The 27558-nt window shown below is 33.5% G+C and overlaps 5 protein-coding genes across 6 annotated transcripts; 3 read left to right on the forward strand and 2 right to left on the reverse strand.

The window, feature by feature from the left end:
* Positions 1-7863: 7863 nt before the first annotated feature.
* LOC108479689 (glycine-rich RNA-binding protein RZ1A-like) lies at positions 7864-10728 on the forward strand. The gene is made up of 4 exons (XM_017782422.2): positions 7864-7930; positions 9199-9317; positions 9901-10433; positions 10539-10728. The coding sequence occupies exons 2-3, from the start codon at positions 9207-9209 to the stop codon at positions 10417-10419; spliced, it is 630 nt and encodes a 209-aa protein (XP_017637911.1). The 5' UTR covers positions 7864-7930; positions 9199-9206; the 3' UTR covers positions 10420-10433; positions 10539-10728.
* Positions 10729-15588: 4860 nt separating this feature from the next.
* LOC108478022 (protein RKD1-like) lies at positions 15589-16962 on the forward strand. The gene is made up of 4 exons (XM_017780462.2): positions 15589-15701; positions 15806-15942; positions 16031-16368; positions 16532-16962. Exons 1-4 carry the CDS (start codon positions 15589-15591, stop codon positions 16835-16837), a joined length of 894 nt encoding a protein of 297 aa, XP_017635951.1. The 3' UTR covers positions 16838-16962.
* Positions 16963-21111: 4149 nt separating this feature from the next.
* Positions 21112-25623, reverse strand: LOC108479679 (putative disease resistance protein RGA4). Of its 2 annotated transcripts, none has more exons than XM_053022601.1 (4): positions 25485-25623; positions 25248-25352; positions 24664-24989; positions 21112-21445 (listed from the first exon to the last, which is right to left on the reverse strand). In XM_053022601.1, exons 3-4 carry the CDS (start codon positions 24952-24954, stop codon positions 21422-21424), a joined length of 315 nt encoding a protein of 104 aa, XP_052878561.1. In that variant the 5' UTR covers positions 24955-24989; positions 25248-25352; positions 25485-25623; the 3' UTR covers positions 21112-21421. The 2 variants fall into 2 exon arrangements, with proteins under 2 accessions (XP_052878561.1, XP_052878560.1); XM_053022600.1 differs by having other exon boundaries at positions 25076-25352.
* Positions 21550-24657, reverse strand: LOC128285206 (disease resistance protein RGA2-like). Its single transcript, XM_053022599.1, has one exon. It carries the CDS (start codon positions 24634-24636, stop codon positions 21592-21594), a length of 3045 nt encoding a protein of 1014 aa, XP_052878559.1. The 5' UTR covers positions 24637-24657; the 3' UTR covers positions 21550-21591.
* On the forward strand, positions 25600-26570 carry LOC108479680 (lectin-like). The gene is made up of 3 exons (XM_017782413.2): positions 25600-25740; positions 25811-25926; positions 26013-26570. The coding sequence occupies exons 1-3, from the start codon at positions 25681-25683 to the stop codon at positions 26401-26403; spliced, it is 567 nt and encodes a 188-aa protein (XP_017637902.1). The 5' UTR covers positions 25600-25680; the 3' UTR covers positions 26404-26570.
* Positions 26571-27558: the final 988 nt, after the last annotated feature.

Below are 27558 nucleotides of genomic sequence, written 5' to 3' on the forward strand. Positions count from 1 at the left end.
TGTAATTAAATGAATGTTAGTAATGTAAGAAATAATAAAGTAATAATTTAGTGATTAATGAATTCCATAAAACTATGGATTAAATTATAAAGAGTGAAAAGTTATTTATTTGTCATTAATTGACAAGTGAATAGATGTATTAGCTTAGTGAAATTGTTATAGAGTGGACTAAATTGAATAGAGAGTAAATTTTGATATATGAATAAATATTATAATAAATGGTTTAAATAAAATGTTAAGTGTTAGTAAATGAAGTGAAAAGTGATATTAAAGTGTTATAAAAGTAAACATTAAATTTTTATGAATTTAGGGATTAAATTATAAAATGTTTAAAAATTACTAAGTGTGTTAAATTAGTGAAATAAATATTTAATTGAATTGTTTTATGAAAATAAAATGTTATATGAAAGTGAATTAAAATCTAAAGTGTAAAGTGTTGGAAATATGTGATATGTTAATGTTCTTGTGAATTAATGTATGAAGATGTAGTACATATGGTTATATAATTTAAAGTGAATAAGTAATGTAATATAACGTTATATATTCCAAGTATGTTATATAAAAGTGAACGTGTGAAATGAAAATATTATGTATATGCTTGTGTTATTTAAAATGAATGAATAAAGTGTTATATGAATAAATGCCTTAACAAGTTCAGAGGATATATGATATGTGACAATAAAATAATTTTGGAGCTGAAAGGGGCTAGGAGTTCATATAGGAACTAGGCTAGTTTGGGGAGGGTTCAGAGGGGAATAAGAGATGATAAATGGGTTATGAGATGTGTTTATTGGAGCTCCTATTATCAGAGTTCCGTTATAGGTTGAGAGTTCGTGTTTGGTCAGGCAATGTATAGAAATTATTCAACCCCTCTGAAATTCACTAAGGATTACAAAAAAGTGATATGTGAAAGTAAAAGTGTTATGGTGATATGTGTGTTTCAGTAATACATATGAATTAAGTGTTAAATGAAATATGTGAATTAAGTGTTTATGTTATGTTTGTGATACAAGAAAAAGATTTTAATATGTGATTGTGAAAGTTGATTAGTAACTATATGTATTAAAGTAAAAACTATAAGTTATAAAGTTAATTTAAATTATTTTATGTGTTGGAAAATAGATTAAAAGTTTAAGATATTATTGAAAGAAATTGTGTGAATAAATGTTATTAAATTTTTATTTAAATTATATATATACATATAAATGGTAATACTGAATTCAATTGAGTAATTACTAAGCTAATCATGTAGCTTAACTCGATTGTTTTAAACGCATAGGTATAGATAAGTTTTAAAAAGAATTGAGGATTGCTACTTCAATTCGGATCATGTCACTCCCCAAGCTTCAAATTTGTTCCCTTCGGTGTACACATACACACTGGGCTTTAGTTTGGCATGTATTGTAACGCCCCCACGCCCGAAACCATCACCGGAGTCAAGCTTGAGGTGTTACTAAACTTATCTTACCTTTTAAACAACTCTAAATCACTTATTTTAATTCACTAATTTCACCATTTCACAAATTCTTCTAAATTCTTACTTGACTCATAAATATTAAGTTACTATCTTGTTCAATCTTATTTGTCCGATTTAGTGATCTCAAATCACCATTTTGACACCACTGAAAATTAGGCGTTACATTCTACCTCGGATTTGTGGTTTCGCAACCATTTGTTCCGTTAGGCCCTATTTCGGGATGTTACATTTCTCCCCTTTAGGGATTTTCGTCCGAAAATCTTACCGTGAAGAGATTTTGGTACTATTTTTGTATAGCCTCTTGGGTTCCCATGTAGCCTCGTCTACCCCATGTCTATTCCATAGTATTTTCACAAGTGCAATACTTTTGTTCCTTGATTGCTTTACCTCTCGAGCTAGAATCTTTACTGGTTCTTCACCGTAAGTCATGTCTGGTTGAATCTCAACCTTTGTCTAAGAAATCACATGTGACGGATCTGAATGATAACGACGTAGCATAGACACATGAAATACATTTTGAATCTTCTCTAACTCAATCGGGAAAGCTAACCAATATGCTAATGGTCCGACTCTCTCAATCACTTCAAACGGTCCAATAAAACATGGACTTAGTTTGCCTTTCTTGCCAAATCTGAGAACTTTCTTCCACGGGGATACTTTCAAAAAAACTTTGTCACCAACTTGATATTCGATCTCTTTTCTTTTTAAATCGCATATGACTTCACCGTCTGAAGTCGCTTAAACAATTTCGATAACTTTCACTTTTCTTCTTTCTTTAACTAGATCAACCTCGTAATCCGGCTTTCTTTAAGCTCATCCAATATAAAGGTGTGCGACATTTACGTCCATACAAAGCTTCATAAGGTGCCATCTTCAAACTCGATTGATAACTATTATTGTAGGCAAACTCTACTAATGGTAAATATTTTTCCCAACGCCTTGAAATTCCAAAGACACAACATCTAAGCATATCTTCAAGTACTGAATAACTCTCTCGATCGACCGTCGGTTTGAGGGTGGAAAGTCAGACTAAAACTCAACTTTGTGCCCAAAGCCTTCGTAATTTCTTCCAAAACCGTGAAGTAAATCTTGGATCTCTGTCTAAAATGATCGATAATGGTACCTGTGTAGTTTGACTATCTCGACATATACAACTCGGCCAACTTGTCAAGTGAATAATCCATACTGAACCGGGATAAAATGAGCCGACTTCGTTAACTTATCAATCACAACCTATATCGCATCTTTCTTTCTCGTGTAAACGGCAATCCTGTCACAAAATCCATAGTAACTCGATCCCATTTCCACTCGTGGACTAGCACAGTGCAATAAACTGAAGGTACCGATGTTCGGCCTTTACCTGGCGACAGATCAAACATCTAAAACAAACTCGAAATGTCCCTTTTCATTCCTACCCACCAAGACATTTTTTTTAAATCATTATACATCTTTATACTACGGATGAATAGACAAAGAACTACTATGTGCTTCTTGTAAAATCTTTCGAATAAGCTCATCATTCTTGGTATGCATACCTGTCTCGGAACATCAAACAACCGTCGAATCGATCCAAAATCGACTCTACATCCGACTCAGACCGATCTCTTTTGGTTAACAACTCATCATCATTTTTTTTGAGCTTCACAAATTTCTTCAAGAAACATCGGTTTAGCTCTCAACTCAGCTAAGATAAAACCATCATCGATAAGGCTAGACTAGTGTTCAAAGCTCTTAATGCAAATAAAGATTTCCCACTCAAAGCATCAAGAAACAACGTTTGCCTTACAGGTGATAATCGATCACTAGCTCATAATCTTTAATCAACTCTAACCATCTTCTTTGCCTCAAATTCAAATCTTTTGAGTCATCAAATATTTCAAACTTTTGTGATCGGTGAATATGTGGCACTTCTCACCGTACAAATGATGTCTCCAAATCTTCAAATAAAAACAATGGCACTAGCTCTAAATCATGTGTCGGATAGTTCTTCTCATGTGGCTTTAGTTGTCTAGAGGCATAAGCAATTACCTTCCTTCCTACATAAGTACACAACCAAGTCCATTCATGGACGCATCACTGTAAAATCACAAACTCCTTACGGTTCTAGTTGCACTAAAAGCAGAGCTTTAGTCAACAATGCTTTTAACTTGTCAAAACTCTGTTGACACTTCTCAGTCCATTCAAACTTGACATCCTTTCGCAGCAATCTTGTTAGCGGGGTAGCTATCATGGAAAATCCCTCTACAAATCGCCTATAATATCCGGCAAGACCAAGAAAACTTCTAACTTTTGATACATTTCTAGGAGGCTTCCAATCAACAATGGCTGAAATCTTGCTCGGATCAACCTTAATACCTTCACCTGAAACAATATGTCCAAGAAAACCAACTTCTCGTAACCAGAACTCACTTTTGCTGAACTTGACATACAACTGATTATCTTTCAGAATCTGTAAAACTATTCTCAAATGCTCTGCATGCTCAGTCTCATCATGAGAATAAATCAAGATATCATCAATAAACAAAACTACAAACTTATCCAAGTACGGTCTGAAAATTCGGTTCATTAAGTCCATGAAAATGGCAGGAGCATTAGTCAAGTCAAATGGCATCACAAGGAACTCATAATGACCATACCTAGTCCGGAAAGCAGTCTTCAAGACATCTGACTCTTTAACTCACAACTGATAATATCCGGATCTCAAATCTATCTTGAAAAACTCAAGAGCTCCTTCAATTGATCAAACAGATCATCAATTCTAGGCAATGGATACTTGTTCTTTCTCGTTACCTTGTTAAGTTGCCGATAATTTAAGCGAAATCTCATCGATCCGTCATATTACCTTGTTTCAATTCCAGAATTCCTTTCTCTTACGGTCAATAAACCTCGATGATGTACTTTTTACGAAATTCCTCCCGAAAGAAATCCCAAGTGACCTCTCCTTTGGTACAACCGATACAAGTGTCTTCCACCAAGTAGTAGGGTGAGTCTCTAAGAAATGATACTACACATTCCATACATTCCTCGGTGTACAAGATAACTCATCAAAGACTCGATAGTATTTTCTAACCAAAATTCGCTCTTTCGCATCATCATCTTTTGTTGCTCGGAACTCTTACGCCTTTGTTTCTGATTCTATCAATCGGTGGCTTTTCTCTTATCACTGCACTGTGATTGGGGAGCTTGAGCTACATGGGTAGCCCGAGAATCATGAGGGGTGGAGGTCTAACTGCGGATTCGTTGAACGAACTCGGCAAACAAATCATTCAAAGCTTGGAAGAGAGCTTCTCGAGTCACTCCTCCCGATTAATCATTCGGCCTATTCTCGGATGGCGCTACCCCTTCTACGGAGCAAAGCATTACTTTCTACATCATCATCACCACTCACTCGGGATCCATTACAATAAAACAAAATATTTAAAAATCGTCGAGTCGTCACACTATCAAAATACAAGTATGGCATGTATAGCTAGACTTTTCTCACACTAGCTATTCCGAGAACCGACTAAACTCGCTCGATACCAATAAATGTAACGCCCCACGCCTCAAACCATCACCGAGTCAAGCTTGAGGTGTTACTAAACTTATCTTACCTTTTAAACAACTCTAAATCACTTATTTTAATTCACTAATTTCACCATTTCACAAATTCTTCTAAATTCTTACTTGACTCATAAATATTAAGTTACTATCTTGTTCAATCTTATTGGTCCGATTTAGTGATCTCAAATCACCATTTTTGACACCACTGAAAATTAGGCCGTTACATTCTACCTCGGATTTGTGGTTTCGCAACCACTGTTCCGTTTAGGCCCTATTTCGGGATGTTACATGTATTTAGGTTTATTAGTAAAAAAATATGAATTATGTGTGAATGATAATGTTTTGTACTATAAGTTAGCTCGATTGTAATGAAACAATTATATGTTTAAGTGTTTAGTGTTTAAATATATCACCTCTTACTCAAGTTAGGTGAGGGGTGTTACAAGGAGGGTGTCCCCAACCCGATCTAAATGTTAAGATCAAATTCGGAAGATTACACTGGCCATCAAAATGGCCCAGTAAAACTATCAGGAGTTATAAAACAATCTCTTTAAAACGTTTGTTTATTTTAGTAGAAAACTTAATGACAGATCTTAATAATTGTTTTACAAAAGTTGAATTCTAGAATTATAAATGTATATATTTTTCTCAAACCTCATTTATTTAGTCATGCAACGGAAAAAGTGATATCGAACATAGTTTTAATAAAAATCATATCTCATGCATAATTAATTAAAACTCATATATCTACATCTTATAATTAAATAAATGTCATGCATGTTATATAAATCCCAAAACTTAAGTCTCACGCCATAGTTCAAAAATAAAACAATACAGTTTTTGAATAACGGAAAATTTCAAATAATATATCTAAAATATTCTTTAAAAAAAATAATTCGAATTGAGACTTTTCGAGTGCTGAGTCTACGTTTTAACATGGTGAATTATCTATAAATATGGAAATAAAAAGGAGAGTGAGCTTAAAAGCTTAGTGTGAGTCCAATCACAAATAAACCTGTAACACCCAGGTCCGACGAGTCCAAAGTTTTGATGTATAATAGTAAATAGTTTGACTAACGAAGTGTTATTCATCCAAATGATTATTTTTGCGTATTAGCTAGGGGTGTGCAAATTTCGGGTAAAACCGAATTAATTCGATTAACTGACCGAATTTGGTTAATCGATCGGTTAACCGAATTAATTCAGTCGAGGATTGGTTAATAATTTTTTGGAAGTTCGGTTAACGGTTAATTCGGTTCGAAATCGATCGGTTAACCGAATTAATCGAATTTAATAAATAATATTATAATATATAAGTATTCAGTCCGTTCAGTTACTTTTTTGGAAATATAAATTAATCTGTCGGTTAAGTCGGTTAATTTTTTATATGTTTTATACTTGTTCTAACCAAAAATAAAAGAATATATAAATTTCGGTTAATTCGGTTAACCGACTGGATTAACCGAAAAAGTTCAATTCTGTTAATTTTTTTGAAAAAAATTCGGTTCGGTTAACGGTTAAAAATTTAAAAGGGTCGATTAATTCGGTTAATGGTAGTTCGGGCTAGTTAACCGATTGAACACTCCTAGTATTAGCGAGAACATATAGTAACAACCATAAGTAAAGATATGATTTCATGATATTATATATATGAAGGAGAAATTCGTGTTTAGTGATAAAGGGTAAGTAAGGAATTTTAATTATAATAAATTAATATTAATATTCAAATATGACGATTTTAAATTGTTTCACTATTAGTTATTTTTAAGATTAAATAATATTATTATAACCAATTCTAAATTCATTATACATTTTAAAAATATTTTGCTTACATTCTTTTTTTTTCTTTTGATTTTTTAAGAAATTCATTAATGATAAAACTAATATTATAAAAATATTATAAAATTGAACTTTATGTAATGCTTGATGGTCAAGAGTGTTCATCATTTCAAGTGTGACTTGCGTTTGAGTCGCATTTGTTGTTCATACTTTACACCATAATTATAATTCACAAAAAATTATAAAATTAATAAATACAACTGACCAATGCATCACACGAAGTTAAAATTAATGATCTCACTGTAAGATAAAAACTTAAACTTCAAATATTTTTATTTGATCATAATATATATTTTAATTTTTATTTATTAATACTATTTATAATTTTTACAAAATAATGATATATTTTTATATTATTTAATTTTAATATATTTCTTCTTCTTTTATAATTATTTTTAATTTGTAAAACTTTGTTAACCTAATGTCTTCTGAATAGATGAATTCTAAAATGTTAACATTTTAAAATTTTCACAAAATTTAAAATTTTTCATTCAAAACATACTCTTAATATTTTTTATAATTTTATAATTTTTGAAAATTCATGTTTAGGATAACTATGGGAAAATAGTTGTCCAAATTTTAATTTTTCCAACTTAATCCCAGAGGTAGCTTTTAAATAATTATATATATTTTTAAATTTTAATTTTTAAATATGATAATGTTAATATAAAACATATGTGGCACTACATATTATATGTCATTATTTGATTATTTCTTAAATTAAGTTAACGCTTAACAATAAAAATAAATAAAATTTAAAAATAAAATTAATAAAAAATTAATTTAATATTTTTATTAAACGACAAAAGGCAAATCAACTCTAAGATAATACTCTATGTAATTTTTACCTTTAAAAAACAATAACTCAATTGAATTAATCAAAAAATTATTTATTTTACTAATTAATAACAGAGTTAATTTATTTTAGTCGATTTCAGTAACTGATCCTTATCGATTCCACTGCTGATTCTCTCTCTATATATTTTGAATTTTCTTGATAAGTTCCCTTCGAAGCAAAGCCAAATTAACAAATCTTTTCGATTTTACTTCTCCCTCGCCTCTACTTTTTTGGTACGCTAATTCTCTCTCCATTTCTCTCTGCCATTAATTCCTACTAAATCTGCTTATTTTCTGTCGATTAGCTTCTGTTTGATTTCTTGTTGGCTTTAGATCTCAATTATTGATTTTGTTTCACAATGATTTTAAATGCAATCTCTTGCTTCTAGTAGGTTATCGGATTTTTAGATAATTTCTGGAATTATATTTGATTGTTTATAATTTATACGCTATATAAACTTATTTATCGTGGACTGTTTCTAGGGTTTTGTCTGGAAGCTGGATTTACGGAGGCAAAATTTGAATTTGATTGTGTGCTGTTTGCTAACATAGGGTTTAATTAAGATGTTGCACATTGGTAGTGGTGATGATTAAGGAAGGGGAAGTTTTCTCCTTTTTTTTTTTTTGAAGACACATGTAGTAAATAATTTGTATGTGGAATGTTAATTACCATGATTACTGTGAGTGGAGTTTTCTGGAAATTGTAGGCCAAGCCTGAATTTTGGGTGTTGTGTCTGCTATGAAGCAAAGGGCAACAAGTGCGTTTGTCTACGGTCGGAAAAAAAAAAGCCTTTACCATAGTTTAAAATTGAAAACTAAAATTTCTGAAACAGCCTTAAAGCGTCATTTTTACTTTCAAGGGTTTGCTAATGAGTGCCCTAAGCACAGTTAATAAATATCCTATTTATTGTAACAAATGCAATAGTCAACAACTCTGTTCTTGATCTCTGATGCATTGAGTAGAGATATTACATTGAATGGTAACTTCAAGGAACATCGTTACAAAATCCTTACTCTAATATCTATCAATCTTAAATGAACATTTGTTGCATTTTAATTGTTGCTCCTTTCCTTTATAGCAACAATTGTGGAAGCAAAATGTAAACACCTAAGAGTTCCTACTCTTTTCTTTATTGAAGTTGTTTAAGTGAATGCAACGAACTGGTTTTGTTTCATGTGATTCATTTATGTGATTCATTTAGTTTTTTGTTACCTTTGGTTCTCTCAACCGTTTCTATTTCTCGTAAGTGGTTACTTTGGAAAGTGTGATGTGGCATTTACTATTGTGGAGAATATTCCTTGTGGTCATTTAAGTTCTGATTCCTTGTGGTCATATAAGTTTTGACAGTCATACGTAGCTTTTTGTTTTTTTGATTCCTTGTGCTCAATGCTTATCCGGTGATGGCTTGCTGCTCCCAAGAAGATGTCTCAAACTGATTTAACACCCATGAGCTGTTAGATAATCTTTTCTTTTTGGTATTCCTTTGCTGAAAAAAATGCAGCTTACAGTATGCCAGAAGACACAGAGTACCGCTGTTTTATTGGTAACCTTTCATGGTCTACATCTGATAGGGGCCTAAAAGATGCATTTGAAAAGTTTGGAAATCTTCTTGAGGCTAAGGTAATGAGTCATCAAACTCTCTCTCTTCAGGACATCTCTTCTCTTATTATTATTTTTTAATTTCTTAAATGCTTGAGTTACTGATTATCGTCATCAAATTTGATCCTGGTCAAACACTATTTTTTATTTGTTGTTGCATTTAGACAAGGTAATAGTTTTCGTTAATTAATAAGCTTTTTTGAGCGTCTTTGTTTGCATCTTCATGCTTCCACCTTCTGTTCTCTGTTTACCCTCCATACTTGTGTTTTCTGTTTCTGAATGTTGACCCTTCTTCCTTTTGAAAACTATACTTTCTACCTCTGGATGTCAGTTTATTCTCCAATTCAGATTGAAGGCGATTCAAAAGCTGAAAGCTTAAGTGCTTACAGATTGCCCTAATATGTTTTATGCAGCAAAACTAGTAATAATAATAGCATTATTTGTATAACGCGTGATAACTGATAAAATGCTATGGAACTTCATTATTTTCTGAATACGTTTTGGTATTAATTTCCCTGGTTTTGGTCTGCCCTTCTGACTATTATTTTGGTATTTTAATCAATCATCAACCTGATTTGACTGAGAAAACTTTCGTTTGATTTAGGTAGCTACTGACAAGTTTTCTGGCCGTTCTCGTGGATTTGGATTTGTCACTTTTGATGAGAAAGCAGCAATGGAAGAAGCTATTGAAGCAATGAATGGAATGGATTTGGACGGGCGGAATATAACTGTTGATAGAGCTAAACCTCAACAAGGGTCAGGGAGAGATTATGATGGTGACCGTAGCCGTGATCGTGGACGTGATCGTGACCACGATCGTAGCCGGGGCTATGATGGCAGTCGTGGATCTAATGGTGGGGAGTGTTTTAAGTGTGGGAAACCTGGACACTTTGCTAGGGAGTGTCCTAGTGATGGGGCTAGGGGGGGTAAGTATAATGGTAGGGGTGATCGTTATGGTGGTGGTAGTGATGGTGGCCGTTATGGTCCTGATCGAAATGGAGACAGGTTTGGTGGGCGCAGCAGAGATGCAGGTAGTCGAGGGGGGTCTGGTAGTGACAGATATAATCGTGATCGTTCTGGACCATATGAGCGCCGTGGAGCTGGAGGTCCTCGTTCTGGATAAGATGACTTTTTGTGGTATGCAGATCTACTTGTCCTTTTTGCTTGCTAATTTCTTCTTTTCCAATTTTGGATTCTTTGTCTAATTATCATTGTGCTGATGGAAGCATACTTTGATTGCAGCTGATGAACCAGGGTTGCTGCTTTTATGGCAAAGCATGAAGTTTTATTTTATTTTATTTTATTTTATTATCTTTTTTACAGGATGTTCTCTCTTCGTTGTTTTGTGGGGTGGAACAATATAGTAGTTCAGTCCTTTCACCTTTGAAGTGTGAACTTGGCACAAATCTTCAACTATTTATGTGTTCCTAAATGCTGTGTTCGATGGAGTCTTGTGCTTTCTTGACATGCTCTTCACATATGGTCTTATGCTCTCTGAATGCTCCATTTTTTGTGATTCATGCATTATCAACCGCAATTGCCCTTCCTTCTGTCCGAGTTCTGTTGGCTTTTTTTGAATGCCCAACATGGAAGATGGTTTGGTCTTTGGTTGGTAACGTTGGTTATATGGAAGAATCAATCATTTGGGTTTTGCTTCTTCTCACTTTGAGGAGTAGAATCTTGCTCTAGAAGTAAATGCCCATTTTGGCTGGCCCTGTTTTCAGTATCTTACTAAATAAACAGGAGTCAAGCGGGTAATTTATTTCTTACATATTGCTTTGATCCGCGCTAGTTTTCTATTCTTTAAGAAAAAAAATTTAAATAGTATGTGCGGTATTAATGTTATTGACCTTTTGGCAGGATGGTTGGACGTTTGTACTTTGTGCCCTTTATGGATACTTGATTGGGTTTCTTTGTTGCTAATTGGGCATGGTTTTATAAACTTAAAACATTGCGAGTTTTTTTTGGCGCAACAAGGGATCTGCATACTAATTGAATATATAAGCACCCCCCATGTTCTTCATGGTGCACTGATGGAAGAGTTCCATTTCCTCTAAACCAATGGTAGGTTGTTTGGAAGCGCTTTGATGAGTTCATCAACCGTGGTTCTTCCTTCCCATGAGCCTATAAACTGTTGCTCTGGGTGCAGATCGCCGTTCTCCATGCCTTCTTGTTAACTGAGCTCTAGTTTTTGAACCTTTTGGCTAAAAGCTCAGGAAGTGGTCAAGATATAGTTGGATTCTGCTTAAGTTGGTGATTTCCAAAGTCCTTTTTTGGTTCTTAGGGTCAGCTTTCTTCAGAGTTCAGACTTTTTGGGTTGTGGTTTGTTGGTGTCTTCAATTCTTAGCTGCTCTGGTTCCTTTCTGTCTTTTTAATTATTGTAGTGTGGTATGTGGCATGATTGGGATGTTTTCTTGGTTGCCTGACATGCATGAATTGCTAGGTTTCTCCTTTTCTATTTATTATTGTTTGAATTATATTACGATGCCTGTGTTTCTCATAGGACATACATGTTAGATTGGCGGTACGAATAATGATAAATTAACATGAGTCACTGAATACAAGTGTAAATGGATGTTAAATTTGATATCCCATCGAAGGGATACATTTAATTATGTTCAAATTAAGATGTTAGCTTTTTTGTAGGATCCAAGTGGTTGATTTATCAGGTTGCCCTGCTGTAATAGGCTCATGCATGGTAGCATGAATGGCTCTTGTACCTATAAGCTTCATTCACCTATGTTTTTATTTTTGGTCATGTAGATAAGATCTCCACTCATATGAAACGGGAGGGTCGTTTAGGTCAAAATGTTTTATGCATTGTTTCGCAGTCTAGTACTAGTTACGTTGTGGCTTTTAGGCACTAGGCTGTGTTTTTTCAATCGTATAAACTCTCTGTGGCATGATAAATGGTTAAAGTAGTAAAACCTTTGTATCTATTACATTATGTTCATGTTGATCTGACATTACTCAAGTATGGAATAGGGATTTTTACATTTGTAGTGAAAGCCCTACTGCTCAACTTTCTTTAAATTATTCATCAGTTACCTTGTATTAAATACAATATATTTCTTTTAAAATAATAAAGTAGATAATCATTAAATGATGTCCAAGTATCCCTAAGAATTAATGTATCAATCCCGAGAGTCCATATGGGAGAAAACAAAAAAAGAACCTTTGCGCGTGAGGGTATTACGCCCATCAAATTACCAGGTCTTGGGCCCTAAAAGAGACGAAACAGAAGATATAACATGATTAAAAGAATTAATACTGATACAATGTGATTAGCTTTTGTGTTTCAAATTTGTGACATTCTTTTTGTTTGGGTTCCATCACTCTCTTTTAATTAGCTTCAACTTTAATTTTTAAAAGAATTTATTAAAATCCAAAATTTTTAAATATGTTTTAAAAATTTAAAAATATAAAAATTATATTTAAAATCTTACAATTTATTTAAAATTAAAAATAGCTAATATTTTAAGAAATTAAAAAGTTTATATATAAATTTTTAAAAATAGTCACATGTTTTCTAATTCAACAAATATCTAGTTTAATTTTTATTTTAAATTAAAATTCAAAATACAAAAATTCATTAGCATTCATCAATGTGGCAATAAGCCAACCAGTACTGCTCAACTTCCGTCAATTTTGCCTTTTTAATTTTATATGTATATTTAAAATTTGAAGTAAATTTACAGAATATATATATATATATATATATATATATATATATATAGATAATTTTTATTTTTCTAAAATTTTAATTAAATTTGTTAGAAGATTAAAATGTGCCACAAGCTTCTCAATTTTTATTTTTTGAGAAATAAGAATTTAGTCTTTGTACTTTAATTTCATGAAATTTAGTTCTTTTACTTTTTTATATTTCAAAATTTAGGTCTAATGTTAATACTATTATTATTATTTTGTTAAATTTAAGTTAATTACAAAGTCAAATTTTAATTACATGGCTAGCAAGTGAGTCTTTTTTTATTTCAAAATGTTATAGCCACAAATTTAATTAAAATTTTTTTGAACAGCATTAAGAAGTAAACTTAAATTTTAAAATCTGAAAAATAAAGAGATTAAATTCTATGAAATAAAAGTATAAAGATTAAATTATTTAATTTTCAAAACATACAAAGAATATAGCATATTTTAACCTTTTTAAAATTAATTAACCTTGTAATAAAGTAATATATGTCGCAGTTTCATTGGCTCAATATAAAAGAAGTTAAAAATAGTTTTGGGAACGGAATTGAGTGATAGAACCCATAGATACTTAAATTGGAAAACAAAGAACCCCATTCAACTTTGAAACTAAACTTAAGTACTTTTAGTATATTATTTCATTCTTAAACTGTTCATAAACCATTAAATCAAATAATATTATGTACTTAAAATATGTTGAAATCCATGACTTTCAAGTTGCTGTAATAAGAGCGATAAAGGTTTTAGATGACTAAAGGTGAGTTTAGATGAACGCGAGATAGTGCGTTTACAAATGAGAGAGAGAGAGTGTAAAAACAACGAGTGGCGAGTGAGATTGAGATCTTTAGAGAGAGAGAGAGAGAGAGAGCGTGAGAGAAAAGAGAGAGAGAGAGAGAGAGAGAGAGAGAGAGAGAGAGAGAGAGAGAGAGAGAGAGAGAGAGCTCTTTTGTATGTTCTTTGAATGAATTCTAAGTTTTTTTATATTGAGGGCCTAAGAGGAGACACGGCGGCCTCCCATTAAATCTTCTCAATGTCTTTTAATGAGGGTGGGTGTGAGAGATATGTAATAGATGTTTTGTCAATGTTATTGTCTTACTACAGGGGTGGTTCAAATGTCTCCTAATTTTACAGTTACCAAGTATCATTGGCAGAGGTGCATCGTCAAACTTGACTAAGGTTAACGAAGGTGACTGGTTGACAAAGGTTCTTGTAAAAGAGTTATGTATAACAAGTACTAATTAAGGTAGTGCTCTATTCGCATATACCATAGAAAATTAAATCTATATCAAAACTTATATAACTCATTGTAACAATAAATATGTAAACACCGTACTTACACAAAACTACCCTTTTTATCATTTTAAGTAGGTGCTTAAAGGTATATTCATTTCAAAAATACAAATCCAATAAAGGCTATATTACTCAAGAGTCAAAATTGTGATATAAATGGGTAAGTAAAGGAGATTATGCATAAGAGAACTGTAACCCTGCTTTGGTTGAGAGGAAGATATATATGAGTATAGAAGTTGCTTTAGACAGCGCATGCAAGTTTGCATCATGGCTGCTACGTGGATTACCTAAGGTTTAGGGGCCTACTCCAGCAACGTCAAGATTCCAAGCAAGCGTGGGATCATTTGTTTATATCCAAACCCCCAAAACCCACTCCTTTAATTATGATATTGCACTTGGGAATTGGATTATTTAGTAATCCCCCACTGTTATTATTTTTTAGATATCGGGAAGAGATTTAGTGAGATTCATATATTCCATTTTATCAGTCACTATAATAGATACGAAGTAAATGAGTTATACATACACTGACAAGTGATAACCCGTTTTCTTTTTTTGGTTTCCACTCAACTTTTGTAACTGTAGATTGGAACTATATATGGGACAGCATTTAACGTACGCATGAAAATTAGATTATGAGTTCGCTTCATTATTATCCATATATGGAATAGAAACGGAGATCAAATAATTTGTTATTGATTAGCAGTTACGTTCCATAACATATTATTTTTCTCTTAATTATGATCATTAACTGCTGCTCCATATGATCATCATCATTGATCTGGGTTTATGTGACATATGCACCGCAAAATCTACGATTTTTAAAGATTGAAACTGAATTCCTTTTTTCTTTCTCAATACTACAGATAGATTCTAGAATCAAATGATAAACCTATAGAATCTCAGAGACATACACAGGACAATTAATAAATAAGCAAGGGCGCCATACGATTTTTAAAGATTGAAACTGAATTCCTTTTATCTTTCTTTCTCAATACTAGAGATAGATTCTAGAATCAAATGATAAACCTATAGAATCTCAGAGACATACACAGGACAAGTAATAAATAAGCAAGGCCATGATGATGATGATTCATGCATGGCGAGTTTTATCCATTGACGGCGCACCATATTCCAATGCAATTAATTAATTACTTTACCCCTCTCTCTCTCTCTCTATATATATATATATACCTCCATTATCGCCTCTTCGCATTTCCAAACCCTAAACTCCATCCTTACTATTCAGAATCACATCCTCAATTGCATTACTATTCTTTCTCCAAATCAAGAAATGGCAAATCAGTGCCCGCTTAATGGCTGTTGGTTCAAGTCTTCTGAAATGATCGCCAAAGAAGAAGAACACTACTCATCTCCTTTCCCACCCCGTCTTCCTCTTGATTCAAGGTGGCATTCATTAATGATTGTGTGGCACTTGTTATAAATCTTCTGCATTTTTTTTTCTTTACTAACGAATATTCTGCTTAAAATGAATTTTTCTTCTGTGCAAGTACTACTGTGTATTGTAATCCAATGGATTGGCAGTTTCCCATTGAACAAGGCTTTTACGATGAAGTTCCTTTGATGAGCACCTTCTCTACTGATCCTTTATATGCTTCGTTGGACATTGAACAAACTTCAACTCAAGGTCATCTTCTTCTTATTATTTGCTTTCATTATTATTAAAACATCTTCAATCACCCATCTTAAATTAATAGTATATATTATCATTGCAGATGGTTATGATGAAAATGGGAATGGGTTTTGGGATGAACTGGGTTTGTTGTTTGAACCCTGCAACAAACAACCAATGCTTAAAGATGAAGATATAAATGGCGAAGAAGTGATGAAGAAAGAGAGGGTTTCAAGTAAAAGGTGCAAGGAAGATCAACGCAAGGCTAAATTGCTGTCAAGGAAAGTCATCTCACAGTACTTTTATATGCCCATAATTCAAGCAGCAAAAGAGCTAAACGTGGGGCTGACACTGTTGAAAAAAAGGTGTAGGGAACTCGGAATCAGGAGGTGGCCTCACCGCAAGCTTACGAGCCTCCGAACCCTTATCAACAACGTTCAGGTACGTAATTAATTATCGAGGCTGAAACTCGACGTTGGTTGCAGTTATTTATAATTGATGGGACGGTTTAAAAAAGCTTATAATTTGTAACATAAATTTTTTAATGACTAAGAATATGAAAATTGTTTTATATGAGTGGTGTTGATATTATGAAAAATGGCAGGAGTTGGAGGAAGGAGAAGAAAGGGAAAGCAAAGTGAGGGAAGCAATAGAGGTATTGGAAAGGGAGAGGAAAATGTTAGAAGAGATGCCGGACATGGATTTGGAAGACAAGACCAAAAGACTTAGGCAAGCCTGTTTCAAGGCTAATTACAAGAAGAGAAAGCTTGTGCCGCCGTCGATTATGAATCAGTCACCATCTTCCACCGGTGCTGTTGGTAGCCGAGCAAGTGATTTGGATTTAATTACTAGAGCTAATTGTCGCAGGGGTTTGTCAGACTCTTTTTCATCAACCATCTCCATGATCTAAGTCTAAACAATTTATTTCAATCTCTAACAAATATATATATTGCTTGTTTTTAAATGCCTGCTTATTCTTAAAAACCGATGATAACTACACAAATATATAAAGAATGAGGATATTTAATATATAAAGATTGTAGAATGGTTATATCTTTTACAAAAAAACTGCATGGCAGCAGCCACGTTATTCCAGAGCTGTCGAAAACAATTCAAACCCTGAAGAGTTACATTATTGTCATCTACAAAACAAAAAATCCCCTTTAAATTTGGTACTGATCTATATGCAATTTTCTTCTCAATGCTGGCTTAGGAGTTCTTGAAGCCTTGTTTTCATAATCAGATAACCCCTGAAGATAAAGACCAAATCAAAGAAATCCTTCCAAGTTAGATGGTAGATGCAAAGAATGGAAGATCAGTTAGAACGGAACATCTACTGAGCGATGAATGTATTAGCTCTCACAACATCTAATGTGGTAAACACCATTTAAACAGACAAAATGCTTAAGCAACTCAAAGAGACATTACATAAAGACATTAAATCAATCACGGAAAACATTTGCAGGGCTTCTATTTGTGTATTATGATGTTTAAAATTGAAAATTTTATTTACATTGTCTTCAACGGTAGACGTGTTACTATAAAGATTGAAAGTGAAAATTCATTACTTTCATCACAGGAATATGAGGCTGATAATGTATTCAGTATTTGGTAGCAACTAGTTGCATCACTAAATTATAAGATTTCTCGACTACTATCGTTACCAATACCTAAATAACTTTAAACATATAGTTGATGAATCTCATTTTGTTAAGTATTTAATGGTTGATAATTTCATCACCAATAATAAAATAATATTCTTGAAAAGAATTTCTCACATTGTTAGGTTACTATACTATATTGTAACTAAATATAAATAAATAGTAGCGGCAATGAAAATAATACATAACTTCACCTTATTATCAAAATAGTGAAAGTTTGTTTCGTCACTATAGATTATAAAATGTTTCATATTTAATGACATAATATATCATTTCATAATATGCTAAAATAATGTCATGAAATTATTATTTTGAAATAGTGATAATATAATGGCAATAAAAGTAAGTTAATAATCAATATTCTAAGGCAACCATTCGTCACCTCATAATCAATTATGAATTATTAATAAAAGAAGTCAAGTCATCATCGGTTGTAGGAATCGTTACCATATTATTCAATTTATTAATGTAACAAAGTTAACAATATAATATGAAATTTAATTTAGTCACAATTTGACTTATTATCAACACAATAATATAAATAAAAGATGACATTTTCTGTGGCAAAATTTTTATCAGCTAATTATAAGAGAATTTATCAATAATTATAATTTATAGCAGGATGATGACCAATAATAAAATGTAATTATTAGTGGTAGGAGCAAAATTATCAAATTATTAATGATATAATTATCATAATAATAGAAGTAAACAATAATAATAATAAAAAGTCGATTATTAACAAAGACTATATCCCAGCTAATATTACCATATAACTTAACACATCTCTGCACAAGATCAGAGAAAGAAACTGGTGTTGGGTATGGGTCCCACTATATGGGGACCCAAAATTTCTGCCACATTTTATTGTCTTTTTTTTTTTGAATTTGTCAAAAGTTTTTTTTTTTGGCTTTTTATGTGTGAGATGTGGGCAGTTTTTTTTTTATTATTGAGTGTCAAATTCTCAATTTAAAAATAGAGAGTGAGATTGAAACTCGCCAGAGAAAAGAGAGAAGAGAAAAGAGAAATCAATTTTTTAGCAGTGATCAACTCTTTAATCGAAGGTTCATCCGTGGTTCGATTGAGTTGATTTTTAGACAGCAGTTAAGCGATAAGGTGTTCTTGACTTTGTACGGTCGGATTTTTCATCCTAGTCTTGTAGAGTCGGAAATACCCATTTTTCAGCAACTTCGTTTTGGGTGATGTTCTCTCATTTTTCTTTCTTTTGCTAAAGATTACATATTGTTGGCATTGTTGGAGTTGAATGCTTGTTATAGGCTTGAAATTGTGATCTTGTAGTTGAACATTTGATGATAGTTGAGCTTTTGATCGGACTCTAAAATCCCGTATTTTTTACCCTTGATTTAGAGGAGTTTTTTACGTAAAAATATCGGTGTCTCTATTTATTTTTGTTGTGGTTGCATTAGTTGATTTGTGGTTGACTAAGTTTGCTAGAGAACATATTTTGTGCTATTGTGCTTGCCATAATTTTTTACAGGAGTTATAGGGAGAGAAAAAACACCAGTTGTACTTCTCTTTATTTCGGTTGTTCGATTTTTTCCCGACAACTGGTGGTGTAACAAGAGTTTTTAACAAATTAACCACATTAAGGCAATCACTCTCAATAATTAGATTACTAACATTTGCCCACTTAGAAGGAGCATACATATTCAAAGCCTCCTTTACAGCCTGCAGCTCAGAAATCAAGGGGTCAGACGTGCCAATGGCAATGGATAAAACAAGAGAAGTACGGTCATGGTCACGCTGAATTCCACTAGTAAGATTACTCATCCAAACTTGAAAGTCAGTATGAAAAAAATATTAACAGCTACCTTTAATATTCTGGTAAAATAATTATTAATATTATTATTTGTGTTTTTATTTATAATAATATATTAATATTTATGTACATGTTTACTTGTAGTTGTTTAAATTTGTTTGCTTATTGTTTTTAATAGATTTTAATTATTCACATTCGTTTAATTTAAATTATAGCTTCTTATGTCACATGTATTTAATATTTAATTAGTTTTTTAAATATTGTATTTCTAATTGCAGATAATTAACTTAAAATAATACTTTTTATTTGAATTATTGAATATAATTAAAATATATTAACTTGTCAATTCAAATATTATATAGGAAATTTTAACATATTCAATACAACATATATAGTTTTAGTTTATGTAATTAATGCAAAGTAACATTATTCAAAATAATAACTAATTAGCACCATTAACTCTAATATTAATCAAATGATAATTAAGATATTTAGAATTCTATTTAAGTAAGAACTCTATTTTATAATAGTAAAATTAGCACGGGTCAAATTTTACCAATAATATTATGAACTCTGACTTGTGAGGTTTTACCTTAAATTAGCTTTTAAAAGGAAAACGTTTTAAGCTCCAACCTAATTTCAGGTCCGAACCCGAAATTAAGCTCCGCTTAATTATACTTTTGGTCATGAAAATGTCCGGTAAAGGAATAAGTGGAGTTTGTGAAGAAATAGGGATGATGGAAACACATTGGCAGGTTGCTCCAAAGTTCAATTGCAGTTGCAATTGGAAGAAATTATTGAAGTTGAGGGATATCGCTTCTCAAGTTTTTGATAATACGAGAGTAACTAGAAAGGTATCTGTATCCAAAATATGGAAAGAAATCAGAGTAGGGAAGGAGAGGTTGCTTGGAACAAACTCCTTTGGTTTCCTTTACATATTCCAAAGTTGTCTTTTGTTGCTTGGATGGCTATCCTTGACTGACTTCCTACACAAAAGACAAGACTCATTTCATGGGGGGATGTTGCAATCTTTGTCATGATGGGATGGAAACTCGAAATCATCTATTTTTTGAATGTGAGTTCTGTAGACAGATTTGGCAAGATGTACTAGAACTATGTCTTATTCATACAAGGGCTATGTCTTGGATTCAAGAACTTCATTGGGTTGTTACAAGGTTAAAAGGAAAGCCATTGCTTACATTGGTTTTGAAGATTGCATTTATCTAATTGATTTGGAAGGACAGTTTGCAGAGAAACAACAAAGAGATTAAGAAATTTTAATTAGCATTAAAGAATTTGTACAGTTAGGACTTTTAGGGAAGTGTATAGATAGAAGTGATAGAGAGAATTGCCAATTGGGGAATACAAAATACAAATAGAGCTGTAGTCTTGATGATGCTGTATTAGCAACCAATGATTCTTTTGTAGCAGTTTTTCTGCTTCTTTTGGAAAAAATAAATCCAAAAAAGAGACTATTAGGTATCGATCCAAGATATCGGTGAGTAGGGCATAACATAATTTATATTATATATTCTTTTTTGCAATGAGAAGGAAAGATCCCATACGTGGGAAACTAAATAGCAAACTAAATATCGGTGAGTAGTGTGGGTTCATGTATAGGACCTGGACCCAGCATCTAAACTGCTGGCTTGCTTTGACATGTAGAGAAATGGTTCTTTCTATTTTATGAATGCATGTATGGCGGCAGCCTACCATTTGTATGGTAATTAGAAAGATATGAACTTTTATCGGATAAAGTGGCATCAATTTTGGACAAAAAAATGAAAAGAAAACCAACAATCCAACACTAGTATGGAAATTGGCACTCTTTACTTACAATGTAGAAACAAAAAGCACAGCAGAACATGAACAGAATCGGACACCAATATTGCAATGATTTAAGCCATTGTCTATCTCTAGGTTTCTTATACATATATATTTACAAGGACACATATTAGCAATAACAATCATAATTTTAAGCTAGCAAGCCATTATTTGTTCTCGTCACTTGTAGCCGCTTAATTCTTGATGGCCGCAAACAGCAGTAATTCGATCAACCACTCACCATTCTACGGTCCTGCACAACACATAGAAGCATATGTTGGCTCCCATTTAAGGTTAAAGCAATTAATGATCAAGAACAATTCACAGGCAGAGTAAGTTTGAAAAATGTTTGTTTACCTAAAATAACATGAATCGAAATATGAGATAGCCAACAGCCAATCAGATGGAACCAATTTCCAGGTCCCTAACATGACTGATCTTTGGCCGTTCTCCACCCTCTTCTTGGCATTGTTCTATTAGCAGGGGACATCCACGAATCTCCAAATGTTTCAGAGAGGAAGGTAGTCCATCCTCGGGAAAGGACTGAATTAAGGGACAATCCTCTAAATACATGTCAGTGAGTGAGTGAAGGCTCTTTAAGGTCTGTTTGGAACCTAGAGAGCTTAGACTGGAACATGAGCCAATCATTAGACCTTCAAGTGCTGTCGGTAACCCTTCATCAGGAAGTGCTTCAAGCTTTGGACACCCTCGAATAGAGAGAAGTTGGAGAGATGACAAGCTTTTCAACAACCCTTCTTCTTCAGACAATGAAGACAGATCTTCGCATTCACTGATATACAGACTCTTAAGCCCCGGAAGATGTGGCAATTTGGGGAAGGAGGTAAGGTTTGAGATTTTCGAGATGACCAGGGAGTAGAGAGAGTTGGTGCTCGGTATTTCCCTTAGGAGTGCATCACTAGAACACATTTCAAGAGCTAAATGTTGAAGACGTTGCGAGAACGGAAGGGCAGTTACTTGTACACATCCTCTTATTTCCAGCTTCTGTGGAAAAAATATCCGAGGAAGTGCTTGTATGTTGGGGCAGTTTTGCAGTTTCAGTTCCAAAACACCAATAAGAGAAGGCCTAGGTTGGCCTACTGGGTTGCGTTGCTCATCTACGGCAGTGAGCATACCTTCATGCCAATCCTCCAGAACAAGATTGTCAATAAGTATTAAAAACATCAGATAAGGAGCCACTGGAAGAGCCTTGAGTGAATCACACTTCTTTATCTTCAGAACTGTTAATTTTGGCATCAAGTTTGGTACCTTCCTTAGCTTGGGGCAGGTACTGATTTGTAGTCTATTCAATGTAGGACATTGATCCTCTGGCCATTCTTCCAGTTCCAGCATCCCTTTGATGCAGAGCTCTCTAAGGCGAGGTAATTGACCAACAGAGATTGTAGTACATTTAATGCAATGACTTAAGGTAAGTGTTCTCAAATTTTGAAGCAAACCACTTGTCATCCAGGAAGGAAAATTAGAGCCCTTGAAGTGATGAAGGGCCAGGCCTTTGAGATTTGAATGAGGCTGGAGGTGATTGAGGTCCCTCTCTGCTCTGACTTCATCTTCTTGGTTGAAGTCTTTGTCAGTCCATTCTAACAGCAGCATCTGAAGGCTCTCCTTCTGGTTTAGCTTTGCCTCAGCTGCATTCACTGCATTCTCCAGGTTGGAGATATGCAGCTTTCCTGTAAGATCCGCCATGTCCTTCAGTTCTCCAATGCCATGTCCCGGTGTACTGCTGAGTACTCGAAATGCATGCAAATTCTGTAGCCTGGTTAAGTTTCCCATCCTTGGTGGCAGCTCCCTACACTTGAACCAAAACATGTCATCTAGCTCAAGATAAATCAGGTTAACCATTTTTCCAAGGTCCTTGGGCAATTCAAAAAGCCAAAGGCAGCCTAGGAGCTTAAGTGTCTGCAAATTCCAGAGCTTACATACTGAGTTGGGAAGCTTCTTGATCTCTGTCCTTGAGAGATCCAAGTAGCGTAATAGCTTCAACTCTCCAACAGAGTCTGGTAATTCCGTGAGCGAGCTCGAACTTAGATCCAAGGCACGAATGTATTTTAGAGAACGAAACATCTGGTCCAGAGTTTGCCCTCCTAAGCTTTTCAAGTACTCGCTAGGCAGCAGGAGTGTGCGCAGCTTATTACACGTCTTAAAAACCTGCTTGCAGGTAGGACTCTCTAAATCCTGATAGAGCAATGAGATATGACGACATTGTTGAGAGAAAACAAACGACTTGTGGTCCATCACTTGGCAGCACTGGGGACTTGAAACTGATACTGCCAACTCATGGATAAGATCGTGCATTCTATATCTCTCTTTGTTATCAATGTCTAGAGTTTGGAAGAAGGACCTGGTTAACAACTCATCAAAGTATTCACGTCCAGTCTCCTCTGCACTTTGCCCTCTAGGTTGAATAAATGCTTGAGCCATCCAAAGCTTGACCAGCTCCTTCCTATCAAAAACATAGGCCTTTGGAAATATAGAGCAATACGAATAACATTGTTTTAAATAGGAAGGCAGGTGGTCATAACTCAATTTCAAGGCTGGCAAAATTTTGGGCTTATTGAGGCTTTTCTCGTCTTCTAGCTCCCATATGCTGTCTCTCAAGATTCCTTTCCATTTGTCTACATCAACATTACCACGCAGGAGACCCCCCATTGCCTTCACCGCCAAAGGCAAGCCGTTGCACTTGCCTACAATTTCCCTACCGATGCTTTCCAATTCGCTCGACATGTTCTTATGGTCTTTGAAAGCAATTTTTTTGAACAAGGACCAACATTCCTGGTGGGGCAGATCTTGTAAGGTATAGGGAGTTTGGGTCGCCATAATGTCAGACACTTTGGTGGATCGAGAAGTGACTAAAACTCTAGTGCCCTTACCTCCTAGCTTCAAAATGTTTCCAAGTGGCTCCCAATCTTGGTAATTGTCAACCCAAACATCATCTAAAACCAGCAGAAAGTCTTTCCCAGCTAAGATGTCTTTAAAGCGTGTCAGTAGGCTGTCCATGGATAAGTTATTAGAGACCTCCATTTGAGTGTGAAATTCTATGATTCCCCTGAGTATCCGTTGGAGATTGAAATCAATAGTGACACAGACCCACATCCTATACTCAAAGTGCTTCTTAACTCGTTCATCATTGAAGATGAGTTGAGCAAGAGTTGTTTTGCCTAGGCCTCCCATCCCAGTGATGGGAATGACAGAAACATCACCTTCCCTGTTATGACTTTCATTTGATAGCATCTGATCTATTAGTTTATCTTTATCAGAATCCCTACCTAACACATCGGTTGTATCTACGAAGGAATTGGTGAGTGGAAAGTGGTTTTGACTTTGGGAATCAGACCTTGCAGCATCACTACTTACACTGAGACCGAAATTGCTCTTCTCTTTAGCAATCAAGTCAAATTTTGTTAAAATTTGTTTGATTTCAGGTGCCATACGGATTCGAAATGGGATTCTGCGTACCTTGGAGAGGTGAGCTTCCGTTGCAAAAGTGTCTAGTATGTCCTCTACATCAAAAGCAATATTTTTGAGCTTTGAGAGCCACACCTTCAAAGATCGACCACAGGCTGCATCCATCTGCTTCTTCTCAGCATCCTCAAGCACAGCTGCAATGGTGATTAGATTGCTTGAAAGCTTTTCCAGCTCCTTCTTAGCACCCTTTATTGCTGCAAGTTCTTCGTTGATCAAGGTTGCAACAGTTTCAGTGAGCTTGGACACGATAGGACTAACAAAAATAGAAGCTATCTCAGCCATAACTAGTTGGAATTAAGTCTTATTGATCACAACTCCTGCAAGAATGAACAAAAAAGTTATTTTCATTTCGTTCATATTAGTTATTTGCTGTGCTGCATGGAAGAATTACACAGAAACTCACCAGCAAGAGAAACTCTGTTGGAAATAAATGACACGACAGGAAGATTACACAACAACAAAACCCTAAAATTGACAGCTCATTTGGAGCTTGAAACGGGATGAATTAATTGATTTGATTTCCTTTGTTTCCTGATTCTGTCTTTATATAGATCAAGTTCAGACAGTAGTGATACCTCCGAAGCTTCTTCTTAGTTTCTTCGACACGGATTGAACTGGTTTTCCATATACAGGACAAAAAAGGACTTGGAACTGGCCATCCACTATACGTGTTCCTCTGTCTAGAAGAAGGAAAAAAAAGAGAAATAGTCTTAAGTGAAAAAGTTAATAGAGAAATAGTCAAAGTGAAAAACTTATTATTTGTGGCTCAAAATTTATTGTTTGGACGCGCTTCCATGGAAAAAGAAACTTACAGCAAATTTCATCTGATGTTCTTGGAAATTGCAAGTATGCTTTCTCTCTCATCCTTTTCATTTCCTGTACATTCTTCTTCAGGTTTCACTATAAAAAAGATAAAAAGAATAGATTGAAGTCAATACAGGAAATTAAAGCTTATACGAGTGTGTAAACTCTTTGGTTTTGTCTGGGTACATAACATAATCAACGAACATGTTTAAGAACAAGAAGAAGAACAAGAACGAGGAGACCTTCCTGGATCACAAGACAAAGGTATGTTTCAAATCTTTAACTTACCAATCTAACAAAAAATTCACAAACAAAATATTTTGTTATCATGCAGAAAACCTGGGAAGATGCAAAGACTGGTAAAAAATGCTTCATGTTGTACGCAAGGTCACTCTACGTGACATGGGGTGGCCGTGAGTACTGGATCTGGAACAGTTTTAAAGACACAAGGTTGGATTTTTTTTTCTCTCTTCTTCTTTTCATGGATTTTTTAAATATTTTTTGGTTTCAGTGATCCATTAATACATGATTTGCAGTGGTGAAAACATCGAAGTAGCGAAATTAAGCCATGTATGTTGGCTGGATGTGAGAGGGAAGTTGAAAATATCAGAGCTTTCCCCTGCAACTTTATACGAAGTTGTATATGAAGTAAAGTTGACAAAAGGGGCATCTGGTTGGGAACTCCCAGTGAAGCTCAGACTATCCCTCCCTAATGGAAGAGTCCAAGAAAGGCAAGTTAGCCTCTTGCAGAAGCCTAGAGGGCAATGGATGGAGCTCAATGTTGGCAGTTTTCATACACCAGATAACGAAGATGATGAAACTGGAGAAGTTTGCTTTGACTTCTATCAATATGGGGGCCATTGGAAAAGCGGACTTGTTGTGAGGGGTGCCATTTTAAGGCCTAGAAAACCTGAACCATCAAATTAATTGCTTCAAATGAAACAAACTGTGGCGCTACTTTCTCTGCAGAAATAAACATCTTTTAGAACGTTATCCACTTTTTTTTTTCAAATATTAATTGTACCCCCAATATTTTTTTTATTTTTTTGTGTGGTTATTGTGAAAATAAAATTTATAAAACAAGTCTATATAAATATCTCAAGTCTATTTCATTATAAATAAACTGTAAATGTTACAAGAGTCTATATAGATTTATATTCTATATCAGTTTAATAAAACAAGTAAAATGATATTTGAGATATATATAAAGACTTGTTTTATAAATTTTATTTTATAAGAAAATTGAAAGTGTTTTTCTACAAATGCGTTAAAATTTCTTCTAAGTGAAAATATATTTTACAAATCAATTGAAAATATTTCTGTAAAGTCGATCTAATCTCATAATTTTTTTTAAAATGACCTAATCTAATTATTTTTAAAAATTAGTATTTTAAAAAAATCAGTCCAAAATATATAATCTTACCATTATTCTTTAAATAAAATTTAAAATTTCAAAATGTGGGTTATTCTTTGGTCCCAACAACATGGTACGATTGGTTGTACCACAAATTGCTTTATGTGAAATTTGAAAATACTTGTACATCACAAAATATAAGCAAAATATGAATTTGGTTAACTCAACGTAATCTATCCTTTAATCTCATAACCACTATCTAATTAAGTGATCTAAAGAGGACATTATACATTTAAACTTTCTCAAGTCTGCAATTTTATCACTAGCTTGTCATGTCCTCTCCTTTAAAGTAATAACTAATATTTCATCCTCGCTTCTCTTACACAACTTATATAAGGCCAGTTTAGCATTACTTTTAAAAAGTGCTTTTAAAAAGTATTTTTAAAAAGTGTTGTGGAAAAGTAAATTTAAAAAATATTTTTGAAAAGTTTGATTTAAGATTTAAGTGTTTAATATTGCTTTGTTAAAAAGTACTATTGATAAATAAAATGTCCATTTTAAATATTATGTTATAAAGTAATAAATATGCATTTAAATAATATTTAAATTAATTAATATTATAATACCTTAATAATAATATAAAAATAATTTATTATAATTTGTTGTTAATATTTTAATATATGAAATATAAATTTTAAATATTTTAAGCAATTAATATTAATTATTCA

The sequence above is a fragment of the Gossypium arboreum genome, chromosome 12 (assembly GCF_025698485.1).
Source record: "Gossypium arboreum isolate Shixiya-1 chromosome 12, ASM2569848v2, whole genome shotgun sequence".
Taxonomy (NCBI): domain Eukaryota; kingdom Viridiplantae; phylum Streptophyta; class Magnoliopsida; order Malvales; family Malvaceae; genus Gossypium; species Gossypium arboreum.